This window comes from Gekko japonicus, unplaced genomic scaffold (genome assembly GCF_001447785.1).
Source record: "Gekko japonicus isolate JY-2015 unplaced genomic scaffold, Gekko_japonicus_V1.1 scaffold588, whole genome shotgun sequence".
Taxonomy (NCBI): domain Eukaryota; kingdom Metazoa; phylum Chordata; class Lepidosauria; order Squamata; family Gekkonidae; genus Gekko; species Gekko japonicus.
The window spans coordinates 132,887-146,427 of NW_015167071.1; the positions used below are offsets into that span (position 1 = coordinate 132,887).

At 44.0% G+C, this 13,541-nt stretch overlaps 1 protein-coding gene across 1 annotated transcript in view; it reads left to right on the forward strand.

Moving 5' to 3' along the window:
* LOC107111690 (protein SSUH2 homolog) overlaps positions 1-13,068 on the forward strand; it is a 45,540-nt gene extending 32,472 nt beyond the window's left edge. Inside the window, 1 exon segment of the mRNA XM_015412696.1 lies at positions 12,922-13,068. Coding sequence (XP_015268182.1) covers positions 12,922-13,068 — 147 coding nt within the window.
* The last annotated feature ends 473 nt before the right edge of the window (positions 13,069-13,541 follow it).

Below are 13,541 nucleotides of genomic sequence, written 5' to 3' on the forward strand. Positions count from 1 at the left end.
AAGAGAAAGAGGAAAATGAGAGAACAAAAGGAGAGAAAGAGAAAAAGGAGAGAATTTCGAACTAGATCTACAGTACACTACAGCTAGCTATAAAAATAAAGGGGAGGGACGGTGGGTCAAACTCGGTCCACGCAACCAAAAGATGCGGGGCAGGCATTCTTGGTGCTTAAACCCCCCCAGAGGCCTGTCCCCTTGCCGCTCCCTCTGAGCCCCGATTTTAGCCAGACATTGGCCCGTCAGGCAAGGGGAGGGCTGCAATTTCCCATCGGTCTGACCACCCGCCCCTCTTCGGCCTCTGCAGCCCACCCTTCTTCTAGCCTGGCTGCAATGGCTGGCTGCTGTCCCACTGACCCCCCCCCCCGAAGCTGTGCTGCAAATGGGGCTTCTGACCCCACTTCTGACAAGTCCATTTCTGACCCTTAGCTGGACTGAAGAATGATGACATGTGATACTGAGATGACTGTTTTTATGCTCGCAAGTCTGTGCATGTTCTATTAGAAATTGTTGACAAGACACTTAACCAATGCACATTTAAAAACATACTCCTAAAGCACACTATGGTCCTCAAATAAACAGGGAAGGCAATTATTTAATAACATCTTACTGAGCATGCTAAGCTCTTTGAAATGTTTATACTTTCTAAATGGATTTCATTCTGAATTCTACCTTCTTCAGAGACATCTGTTTGTTAGATGTAGATATATCAGGAGGACAAATTCTTTAAATCCCAGAACAGCTGTTTGAAGCTCACATGAATTGTTTAAAGAGTCTGTATTCTCTTGATCACCATCTAATGATGGCTTCCTCTGGCATGCAACGTTTAGGTGTGTCCTTTGGGCCACTGCTGGAGATGGAGCTTTGAACTAGGTGATTCTTTGGTCTTATCTGGAAAGGCAATTCTTTAATTACTGGATTGGACCCTATAACTGTCTTCTGCTATGTGAAGAGCCTTGCTCTTGAAGGAAGGAGCCCTTTCCTGTAGAGCAAGTCTTCTTCCTTTGGAGTAAGATGTTCATTTAATGGAAGAGAGTCTTAAGAGCCAAACCATATGTTACTAGTATCTGGGCATCAGCATTCTGTTTTTTCTTTACATTCTTTGTTTGCCCTTGGCTGAATGTGAGTCTGATAAAAACTATTTTATGTTTTGATAAGAAGGAGTCAAGTATTTCTTTTTAATGTGTAGACAGTTCCGACGTGTAGTCTCATGTGCCCTTTAGAATGCCAGACTTTTGGGCTGTGGCATACAGTTTCTCTTTAAAGAAAGAAAAAAAATACAAAATTATTGTGTAATAATCATTCATGATCATCCTCGAAAAAACCACATTCATTTAAACTAATCTGAACCTAGTTTTTGACATAGGATAGTAACACTACTTCATTTGAGCACCAGGTGGCAGAGTGGCAATGTATTTTCTGGAGAGATGGCTCACCTCTGTATCTCTTACAAAAACTTCATTACCAGTATCTGTGTTTATAGAAAGCAATTCTGTACTTGCATGTTGACTAAACACTTGCTTTAAACATGTTTTCAACAGGCAGATATATACGAATTTTTTGCTTGGTTGAGCTATATGACTACATCCAAAAGATAATGCTCCTGATCATAATATTACATAGCCCATTTCGGGTGTTGGAAGCTTCACAAGCATAATTTCAGTACTCTTCATAACAGCTACGCAGTGTAGGTCACAAAATACATGGGAGTTTAGGCGTGGATGTGTTTTTCCAATATCTATAAGTAAATTATCAAAAGTCTTGAAACTGGAGCCATTTTGGACAAAAAGTATTATAATATACATAAAATGCATACACATGTGGGGAGCAGAATAACAGGAATGTGGTGGGCTTGCAGAGGGTTTAGAAGGGGTCATTTGTCAGAGTATATTTGACATAAGAGTATTGACAATGACAGGTATAATTCAAGAGGACAAAGTCTCAGTCCAGTAGCACCTTTAAGAACAACAAAGTTTTATTGAAGGTATGAGCTTTCATGTACATGCACCCTTCTTTCGTGTGCACACGGAAGCATATACTTTGAATAAAACTTCGGCAGTCTTAAAGGTGCCACTGGACTCAAATTTCATTCTGGTGCTTCAGACCATCACAGCTACCCACCTGAAGGTAAAATTAAAGTTCAGACCTTTTGCTGATGCTTAAGTGCTTGCTGGACACTGTGTGCTTATTTTCATCTGTCTAATTACTGATTGAATCCCAGCAGTGGAGACAATGATTCTGCAATCAGATTTGACAACACACTGTCATTCACCTCATGTCCGGCAGGAACACAAGTCTGTTGTGTGCTGAAGCCTGCCGCTGTTCCTTGGATCTCCCTCCACCTCTTGCATTTAGATCTTGTTCAGACATTTCAAGCTCCACCTCACAGTGAGATCTGAATGCATGCAGGTGCTTCCATGAATAGCTCATTCCACACAAACCATGAGGTTTTCAGGGCTGCCAACTCTAGGTTGGGAAATTCCTGGAGATTTGGGGGGCAGAGCCTGGGGAGGGCGGGGTTTGGGGAGGGAAGGGACCTCAGTGGGGTATCATGTCATAGAGTCCACCTTCCGAAACAGCCATTTTTTTCTGGGAGAACTGATCCCTGTAACCCGGAGATCAACTGTAATTCTGGGAGGTTAGCAGCCACCACCAGGAAGCTGGCAGCCCTCGGTTTAATCCCAGTTTATATTTTTAATCTACAAGGAGTTCCTCCCTCTCTTTTCTTTAATAGAGGGGGAAAATCTCTTTCCAAGATCTGTTGTGGCTCTCATCAGCCCACTTGAGAAGCCTCCCCGGACTGACCAAAGCATTCTAGTTCAAAGGAACATACATTTCTATTAACAGTGTGAGCCTGGCAAGTTTTGCGACTCATTTGCCAGTTAATTAAGATCCCGTTTCAAAGTCTGAGGTGCTAGATTGCTCAAGTCTCAGATGCGGAAAGTGCTGAAAGTGCAGAGCGGGAGATCTAAACTACCTAAGCTACCTAACTGCCTGGGTTTCACAAAATGTCTTAATTAGCAGCATGCTGGGCAGTGAGCGTTTGAAGTAGAGAGTGCATGTGCACTGGAATAACATTTCATCCTACTGTACAGCTTTTAACTATAGTATATCTTAAAGTTATAGTGTGTATTTAAGAGCAGGCACCAAATGGGATACCAGCAAATACTATCCTGACTTTATTTCCTTTCCTGGTGAAGCTGGGGGAACAAGAGACCGACTCTTGAAACGTAGGGTGAGAAGTCTAGCACTGCAATGCTGGGAAGAGTTACACCCTTATAAAGCCATTAAAGTCATAGAAGGATATAACTTTGTTTAGGATTGCACCGTCAAAATCTTTAATGGTAACCTAGCTGTCATTGACCTAATGGTAACCTAGCTGGGAAAGATTGAAGGTCAAAGAAGACGGGGACGGCAAAGGATGAGATGGTTAGACAGTGTCATAGATGTAACGAACATGAAGCTGAGCAAACTTCAGAAGACGGCAGAAAACCGGAAGGCCTGGCGTGATCTGGTCCATGGGGTCACGAAGAGTCGGACTCGACTGTGCGACTGAACAACAACAAGCTGTCATTCTCCTGCTCTGCAGGGAAAATAAGGGAAAGGTCACAAGTCTTTTCCTGTCCTGTAATTGCAATTGATTGGATGGGTGGGCATAGGTACTGCCTAACAGCAAGCTGCTAATGACCGACTGTAAAAGGTAAAGGTTTCCCTTGCTCGAAAGCTAGTCAAATCTGACTCTAGGGGGTGTTGCTCATCTCTGTTTCCAAGCCGAAGAGCCAGCGCTGTCCAAAGACATTTCTGGCCAGCATGACTAAACACCAAGGTGCACAGAACACTGTTACCTTCCCACCAAAGTGGTACCTATTTATCTACTTGCAGTTTCTTGCTTTCGAACTGCTAGGTTGGCAGGAGCTGGGGCCAGAGACAGGAACTCACTGTGTCATGTGGCACACTCGGGTCTTGAACTGCCGAGCTACAGACCTTCTGGTCTGCAGCTCAATGTCTTAACCTCTAAGCCACTGTGTAGAGGTCCCCAAACTTTTAGAGCCTGTGGGCACCTATTGAATTCTGACACAGGGTTGTAGGTGCAGCATCTGAGATCTGAGCAATCTAGCACCTCAGACTTTGTAACAGAATCTTAATTAACTGGCAAATGAGTTGCAAAACTTGCAACAGAAGCAATCTCCCCCTGAATCCCAGTGCCAGGAGGCAGCATCAGGGGAAGGCTTCAGCCTCTATGCCCTGTTGCTGGCCTTCCAGTGAAACTGGTTGGCCACTGTGCGAGAGAGTCAATTCTGCCTCTTGTTTTTTGTCTCATTACCTAGCTGTAGTTGTAGTCTGTAGCACTTTTTCTTTTTTGTCTCCTGGTGTGGTTCAGATACCAGATGCCAGCTGCATTAATGCTAGGGGAATGTACTTGCAGGAAGGTAACATGGGGAAGAAAAGGATTAGAGCTCAGTGCTCTGGTAGGGTTGTTAAGGGAAATTGCCTTAATTCCGCTTGATTCAATTTCTCCCTGAAATCCAACCATCTGTTTCTTTCCCTCTGTTTAGGAATCTGGAGTCAGTTTCTAATAAATTCCATTTTGATCAAGGAGAAAGTCAAGAAGAGGAGGGGCAGGCAGGCAGGCAGGTTCTGCAAAATTTCGGAATTTTACTCTTCAGATGCTCAGAGGCAGGCCGTGCCTTCCCAAACCTTCCTATCCTCCTCCACAACATAAAACACTGCAAAGGGCTGAAGTTACAAAAGGATGCATTGATTCCTCATCAAAGAGAAATGAAAGCCCAATCCTCCTTTTAAAATGGATTGCTATATCTTTTTAAAAAAAGGGAATTTCAGAAAAAGAAACTCCACACCCCATAACAGCACTTTCATCAGTTTGTTTTCTGTTAAAATAGACACCCCTCCAGCACACCCTGTCTTACATGTGACTAGACTCATGGATCCGCCCCCCATGTGTGTCATTTGGTCCTCAGAGGAACAGAAGATGAAAAAGGAGGAGTAGAGATTGGATTTATACCCCACCCTTCATTTGGAGTCACAGAGCAGCTTACAATCTCCTTCCCTTCCTCTCCCCACAACAGACACACTGTGAGGTAAGTGGGGCTGAGAGAGCCCTGAGAGAACTGCTCTTGAGAGAACAGCTCTGAGAGAACTGTGACTGACCCAAGGTCACCCAGTTGGCTGCATGTGGAGGAGTGAGGAATCAAACCCACATCTCCAGATTAGAGTCCGCCACTTTTAAGCAGTACACCAAACTGGCTTTCAGGTGCCAAGAGTTTTTTGTTGTTGTTCAGTCGCACAGTCGAGTCCGACTCTTCGCAATCCCATGGACCACATCACGCCAGGCCCTCCTGTCTTCTGTCATCCTCTGGAGTTTGCTTAATTTCATGTTTGTTGCATCCATAACACTGTCTAGCCATCTCATCCTTTGCTGTCCCCTTCTTCTTTGACCTTCAGTCTTTCCCAGCATCAGGGTCTTCCCCAGTGAGTGCTCCCTTCTCATTTGATGGCCAAAGTATTTGAGCTTCAGCTTCAGTACCTGGCCTTCCAGGGAACAGTCAGGGTTGATTTCTTTTAGGATTGACTGATTTGATCTCCTTGCAGTCCAAGGGACTGTCAAAAGTCTTCTCCAGCACCATAATTCGAAAGCATCTATTCTTTGGCGCTTGGCCTTCCTTATGGTCCAACTCTCACAGCCATACTTTACTAATGGGAATACCATTGCTTTGACTTTTGTTGACAGGGTGATGTCTCTACTTTTTATTATGCTGTCTAGGTTTGCCATCACTTTCCTCCCAAGGAGCAGGCATCTTTTAATTTCATGGTTTCAGTCACTGTCTGCAGTGATCTTGGATCCCAGGAAGGTGAATTCTGTCACTGCTTCCATGACTTCCCCTTCTACTGGAGCCAGTTTGGTGTAGTGGTTAAGTGTGCGGACTCTAATCTGGGAGAACTGGGTTTGATTTCCCACTCCTCCATTTGCCGCTGCTGGGTGACTTTGGGCAAGCCATAGTTCTGACAAGAGCTGTCCTTAAAAGGGCTGTTCTTGAAAGAGCTCTCTCAGCCCCACCTACTTCACAGGGTGTCTGTTGTGGGGAGGGGAAGGGAAGAGAAAGGTGTTTGTAAGCTGCTCTGAGACTCTGAGTGAGGGGCGGGGTATAAAACCAATCTCCTCCTCCTCCTCTTCTTCCTCCCCTCCTCCTCCTTCTTCTATTTGCCAAGGAGTGATGGGGCCGGATGCCATGATCTCAGTTGAATTTCAAGCCAACTTTTGTGCTCTCCTCTTTCACCCACAGCAAGAGCCAAGAGTAGCCCATGTCTTTATTTTTTTCTGCAAATTACTTTGGCTTTTAGCATAAAGGAAGCAGAAGGCGAAAGTGTGGTGTAGTGGTTAGAGTGGCAGGCTAGAACCTGGGAGAGTGAGGTTCAGTTCCCCACTTGGTATGAACCTTGCTAGGTAACCTTGGGCCAGTCACTCTCTCTCAGCCCAGTCTATCTCACAGGACTTTTCTGGGGAAGGGGGGGGGGGGAAAGGACAGGAGAACAATGTTCACAGCCCTGAACTCCTTGGAGAATGTTTGGGATTGAAACGTACCAAAGAAAGAAAACAGAAGCAGGAAAGTCATTGAACTACCTATATGCTGGGGAAGAAGCCCAGCAAAAGAGGTGCAGCTGGTTAGCACTGATGGCAAAAACCATCAAATGTACAACAGGAATGACTCTTTTGCTTCCGCACTTCTTGTTTGCTTTGCAAAAGGTAATATTAGTTGCAGGAAAAACAGCTGGAACGAAAGTGAGTTTTCAGATATGCATTCATTTGGCATTTCATACAAAGGGGTTGCTTGAATCAAAGGAAGCACAAATAAAAAGCAAAGAGCTGGAAAACAACCTCTGAAACCAAGCCTTTCAAGTTCAGGGCCATTTTGCAGCACTCTGCCTCTTAAGCACATCACATTTCCTCCATGTGATCAGGGCGGTAACATAAAAGTCGGGTAAATACACCTGGATGTATATTTCCAAATGAGAAATAAAACCAAAGGGAATTCAAGCGGTTGATTACACCCTCCCCCCCCCACCATTTTGTGGGCCTGCCTCAATTGCTGTGATTGTTCAGACGCCAGAAATTTTCAAAGCATTATAAACAGCACAACAAAATTACTTATGGCATGCCCCAAACCACCTCTATCTGCAAACACCCGCAACTACTCTGCTTTTAAAAAAAGATAAAACATTCTTAGTCCTTGCTGAAGTGTTTTTGTACTAAAGTCTGACACAAGTTCGTGGCCAACTAAGCGAGGTGCTTAAATGGCAGATCGAGTTGCCAAGCCTGAGTGGGGAAATACCTGGAGATGTTGGGGTGCAGCCTGGGAAAGGATCTCAGCAGGGTATTCTGCACAGAGTTCCCCCCCCCCCCAAGCAGCCATTTTTTCCCCTTGGGGAAATTGATTTCTTCAGCCTGGAGATCAGTTGTTATTCCAGAAGGTCTCCAGGCCCCACCTGGAGATTGGCAACTCTAATTATAGCCACTCTGCTATAACCGTTTTTTTTAAATTTATTTATAAAATTTATACTCTGTCTTTCTGTCCTCATTAGGACCACTGAGGAGCCTAACAGATGTAAAATATACATTAAAAAAATACACCGGTGAAAAACTCTTAAAGCCAAACCGAGAACACATCGTTTAAACCATTACAATCAAGTTAAAATACACATACAATACAATAAAGTACACATATATAAAAGCAGCAATTGAAATCAGGCATTTATGTATCATTATATCTGTTGTCTCCTGCCAACCTAGCAGTTCGAAAGCAAGAAATTGCAAGTAGATAAATAGGTACCACTTCGGTGGGAAGGTAACAGCGTTCCATGCACCTCGGTGATTAGTCATGCCGGCCACATGACCACGGAAACGTCTTCGGACAGCGCTGGCTCTTCGGCTTTGAAACGATGAGCACCGCAACCCTAGAGTCGGATTCAACTGGCTTTCGAGCAAGGGAACTTTTATCTTTATATCTGTTGTAGTGTATCTTACATTTGTTTTATTGCTCCTTTTTCTTGATTATAAAACCAGCAGCTGTTGCAGTATTGCTATTGTTGCTGGGGGAGGGAGAGCAGCATGGTATAGCCCAATCTCATCAGATCTGAGAAGCAGTGTTCCCTCTTAGCTGAGTTAGTGTGAGCTAGCTCACAGTCTGTTAGCTTCCAGCTCACACATTGTTGTCTTAGCTCAGGAAGGATGGATGGCCCCAGCGCAAACTAACTTATGCAGTAGCCAAATCACTTGCTCACAACTTTAATGCCAGTAGCTCACAAAGTGGAATTTTTGCTCATAAGACTCCACAGCTTAGAGGGAGCATTGCTGAGAAGTTAAGCAGGGTTGGTACTTGGAAGGGAGACCACCAAGAACGAGCCTGCAGAGGAAGGCAATGACAAATCACCTCTGCTTCTCAATTGCCTTGAAAGCCCTTTACAGGGGTTGCCATAAGTCGGCTGCAACTTGACGGAACATCACACACACACACACACACTCACACACACACACACACACACACACACTGTTGCTGGTGTTTTGGCGCAAATGTTTTTCTTGTGCACTATCTCCAGAGCTTTATACATAAGTTTAAAAAGTCTTTCACCCTGACCTGGATAGCCCAGGCAAGCCTGATCTCGTCAGATCTTGGAAGCTAAGCAGGGTTGACTCTGGCAGGTACTTGGATGGGACACCTCCCTGGAATACCAGAAGTCGGGAGGAGGGGGCAGGCATTATTCAGCCACCTCTCTGAATATCCTCCAGGCCCCCAGTAGGGATCAGTCACCAGAGGTTGCCATGACTTCCAGGTATGTGTGTGCACGCACACGTGCGCGCACACACAATAATACCAAAAAACCCTTTCAAATAAAATGAAAATAAATTATTTTATGCTGCCCTTCCTCTAAGGAGTTCACAGTAGCACACATCGTTCTCGCCACCTCCTCCATTTTACCCTCACCACATCCTTTTCAGGAATAGGCCTCACCTAGCCACTAGGCAAACCTAGAGATGTCCTGCTGACCTGGTCCATTATGGAAAGCAGCAACCCTGGGAGACACCCCCCCCCCCAGCCCAGTGGGCAGCTGTGGGAGTCCTGGCCTTTCCTCCCCTCCATATTACCTGGACTCCAGTGGGGGGTCCCGGTCCTTCTTGATGACATCACCCAGAAGTCATGTCATTGCACATGGCACATTGCAGGGGATGCTCTATCGACCATCCCCCCGCAACATGCCCTGCACAATGATGTCACCACCAGGTGATGTCGTTGCACCAGGCATGTTGGTGCACAAGCAGCACTTTGGGGGCGGGGTTCCCCCCACTGGCTCGATCGAGGCCGGCAGATTGAGGGCCACGAAAGCGAGAAAAAAACCGCCCCCATCAGGGGAATGGGAACCCTAATCAGGTGGCAGGATGGTGGGCAGGCCTGGACCTCTTCCTTTTTTCCTCTGCCTCACCTAGCTACCATGCCAGGGGATGAGGCAGATGGGCACCTCCTTGCTTTGCATCACCTCACCTCATTGCTGCCTCACCAGGAGATGAGGGAGCTGGGCACTGCCTCACCTGACTTGTGGTATGGTGTGGTGTGGTGTGGCAGAAGGAGGGCAGAAGCAGCTGCTTCCCCACGGTGAACCTTGCTGCAGGGTGAGGAGGGTGGAGGAGGAGGGCCACCTCATGTAAACCCAGATGAAGCTACCTCATGCTGAGAGCAAATGACAAGTCCAGTCTCACCTAGTGAGATTCATGACTGAATAGGAATTTGAATCCAAATTTTCCAGTCACATCCCAACACTCTGCCATCTTAGGCAGATCAGGCTATTGAAGCCCTATCTTTCCCCCCAGGACTTAGCTACAGTGACCCACACAATGGTCCCTTTCAGGCTTGAGTATTGTAACTCGCTCTATACAGGCTTACCCCTGAAGCTGATCTGGAAATTACGGCTGGTGCAAAATGCGGTGGCATGCCTGCTAACATCGACACCTGTGCGGGTTCACGTTCGGCCTGTGCTTTACCAGCTGCATTGGTTACCAGTTTTGACTTAATTTCAACCCATTGGTTGTGGTCTGACCTTCTGGGGCAACAGAAAACAACTCCACACCATTCTCTATATGACAACCTTTCAAGTATTTGAAGGTGGTTATCATATAATCTCTCAGTCATCACCTTTTCAGGCTAAACATCCCCTGCTCCTTCAACATTTCCTCATAGGACTTAATCTCCAGACACCTCACCATCTTCCTTGGCCTCCTCTGGACATGTTCTAGCTTGTTTATATCCTTAAACTATGGTGTCCAAAACTGAGCACAATACTCTAGGTGAGGTCTAACAAGAGCAGAGTAAAGTAATACCATCACTTAGAATGATCTGGACACTAAAGTTCTGTTGATACAGGCCAAAATCACATTTGCCTTTTTAGCTACCACATCACACTGCTGACTCGTGTTCAGTGTATGTTCTACTAAGACCCCTAGATCCTTTTTGAATATACTACTGCCAAGACAAGTCTCCCCCATCCTATGATTATGCATTTGATTTTTCCTACCATAAATTAATTTTATTTGTTTTAGCCCAGTTTTCCAGCCTGTCAGGATCATCCTGTATCCCGACTCTGTCTTCTACCATATTTGCGACCCCTCCCAATTTAGTATCATCTGCAAATTTAATAAGCGTTCCCTCTATTCCTTAATCCAAATTATTTACAAAAATATATTTTTATTTTATTTATTTATCATTGGATTTATATCCCATCCTCCCTGCAAGTAGGTTTAGGGCAGGTCACAACAGTTAAGATACAATACATACAGAGTTAATACTGTATGTAATAATTACGGTATATAAATACAATTCATACAGAGTTAAAATTTCTAAAACCAACAGATAGCAGAAATTCAATTTCTGGCATCCACAAATGCCTCCCACAAGTGCAGAACAAAATAGGTCCCAGGACAGATCCTTGAGGCACTCACTTGTCACTCCTTTCCAAGAAGATGAGGAACCATTAATAAGCACTCTTTGGGTGTGATCTGTCAACCAGTTACAGATCCACCTAACAATAACATGATCCAAACCACATTTAACAACTTGTCAACAAGATTATGTGGGACCTTTTCAAAAACTTTACTGAAATCAAGATAAACTATGCCTACAGCGTTCCCCTGATCCAGCAAGGTAGTAACTTTCTTAAAAAAAGATATAAAGTTAGTCTGACATGACTTGTTCTTAAGAAACCCATGCTGGCTCTTAGTAATCACACCCATCCTTTCTTGATGTCAAGCTGATGGGTTGGTAGTTACCCAGATCCTCCTTTTCCCCTTTCTTGAAGGTGGGGACAACATTTGCCCACCTCCAATCTTCTGGCACCTTACCTGTTCTCCAAGAATTCTCAAAAATAATGGACAGAAGCTCAGGAATTACATCCGTGAGTTCTTTTACTACTCTTGGATGTAGTTCATATGACCCTGCGGACTTAGTTTCATTTAAAGAAACTAAGTGTTTATATACTACTCCATGCTGATCCTAGGCTGCAACTCCCTTCCCTCATCATGTGTTCTGTTTTTGCCATGTTGAGCACTGTTTTCCTCACAGGAGAAGACTGAGGAAAAGTAGGATTGAGCAGTTCTGCCCTCTCTTCATTACCTGTTACAATTTCACTTTCCTGTTTCCGCAATGGACCTACCATGTCCTTGCTCTTTTTCTTACTTTGAACATAGCAAAAGAACCCTTTTTTGTTGTTTTTAGCATCTGTCGCTAGCCTAAGCTCATACTGAACTTTAGCTTTCCTAACTCTCTCTCTACAAGCACTGGTTATTTGTTTATATTCATCCTTGGTTATATGGCCCTCCTTCCATTTCCTAAAGGAGTCTTTTTTATTTTCTTTTTGTATTTCCTCACAAGTATATACCTCCTTTACATACAATGCTACTCCTCCCCCCTTTTAAACAAGTTGTACCCCTGAATCCTTATATTCCAATTGTGAGTGTCATCCCACCAAGTTTCAGTAATGCCTTTTAGGTCATAGTCCCCTTCCCGTGTTAGGACTTCAAGTTCCTCCTGCTTGTTTCCCATATTCTGTGCCTTAGTTTAGAGACATCAGAATCCATGTTTTATGTCCCCTGAGGTTTTAGTTTCTGTGAGTTAATGTTACCTAGCATATGTGCCACTCCCTGCAAAACTTTAGCATTCTTATCTCCAGTTATTGGCATCATACTAGGCTTTGGATTTTTGTCTTGCTCCCCCATATAATTTAGTTTAAAGCCCTCCTTATCAGGTTTGTAAGGCTCTTAACAAACACATTTTTCCTGCCCTCATGAGGCACAAACCATCTCCTGATAGAAGAGCTTCATCTTGAAAGCGTAAGCCATGGTCCAAAAATCCAAACTTTTCCTGGTGACGCCAAAATGGAGGAGAAAAGAACTATGTAAGCTGTTTTGGAGGCCCATTTTGGAGAAATGAAATTAATAAAATTAGTAGTGGTAGTGATGAAGTCAACAAAATTATTTGGTAGCGTGGAAGCTTCTATTGGGCATGTGCTTTCCATGCTATTCTATTAAAGTCAGAATTTTCAGGTCACATGGGAGAAACCCATAATGCAGCACTTTAGAGTGTCAGCATTGTTCCAGGGAGTGCTAACACTGGCATGGGAAGGAACTTGATCTCTGGACCCTTCAAACAAACAAGCCTCCCTCCCCATCCACAACTCAGGGAGAAAACTGAATATGCCCACTGATGTATTTTGTATTCAAAAGGAGTTTATGTCCTTTCTAAGTCTGTTTTTCAAATGGAGAATAGTTGCAGGATAAATGACATGGGCCTCTGCTGTGAGAAACAATTGCAGCAGGAAGATTCCATTGCATCTGGTATTTCATTTTTTTATGTTCTTCTTTTGCAGAGACAGACTGTTGAGCTGATTCCTGTCACAGAAGTTCACTATCAATATGCAGGAAAGATGTACCTGTATTATGTCTATGGAATGGAGAACAAGGTGTATGCCCTGGATTATCCAGAGAGGTACTGCTGTGGCTGTACCATCATCTGACAGTGAAATACATGGCAAAGAGGAGGATTCCCTTAGTACAAAGCAAGCTATTTTTTTTACTAAATTATCTGACTTGTAATGCAGTCGCAGAGCTAAGCATCAGAAGACACAATAATTATAACTTCCCAAATCTTGTTTATGCTACAGTTTCCACAATTACTATAATTCATGCTTTAGAATTAAGCATAGAAAATTCCATGTCTAAAAAGAAGCACCATAGGAAGAAACCAAGGAAGAGACGAGAAGAAAAGTACTCCAGAGGATTATGCCTTCAGAATAAAATATGCTAATGAAGCAAATGTGTACAACAAAAGCACTTGATTTGAATGTATCAGATATTTTTTTTTCAAATAAGGGACTCAAATAAGGGAAGTCAAGTTAATGGTCAGCTCTTTCTCAGAGACTCTATTGTATCATGACATATGGGGTGTGTTACTGCTGTCTGAGTATTTTATGTTCGTATACAAAATAAA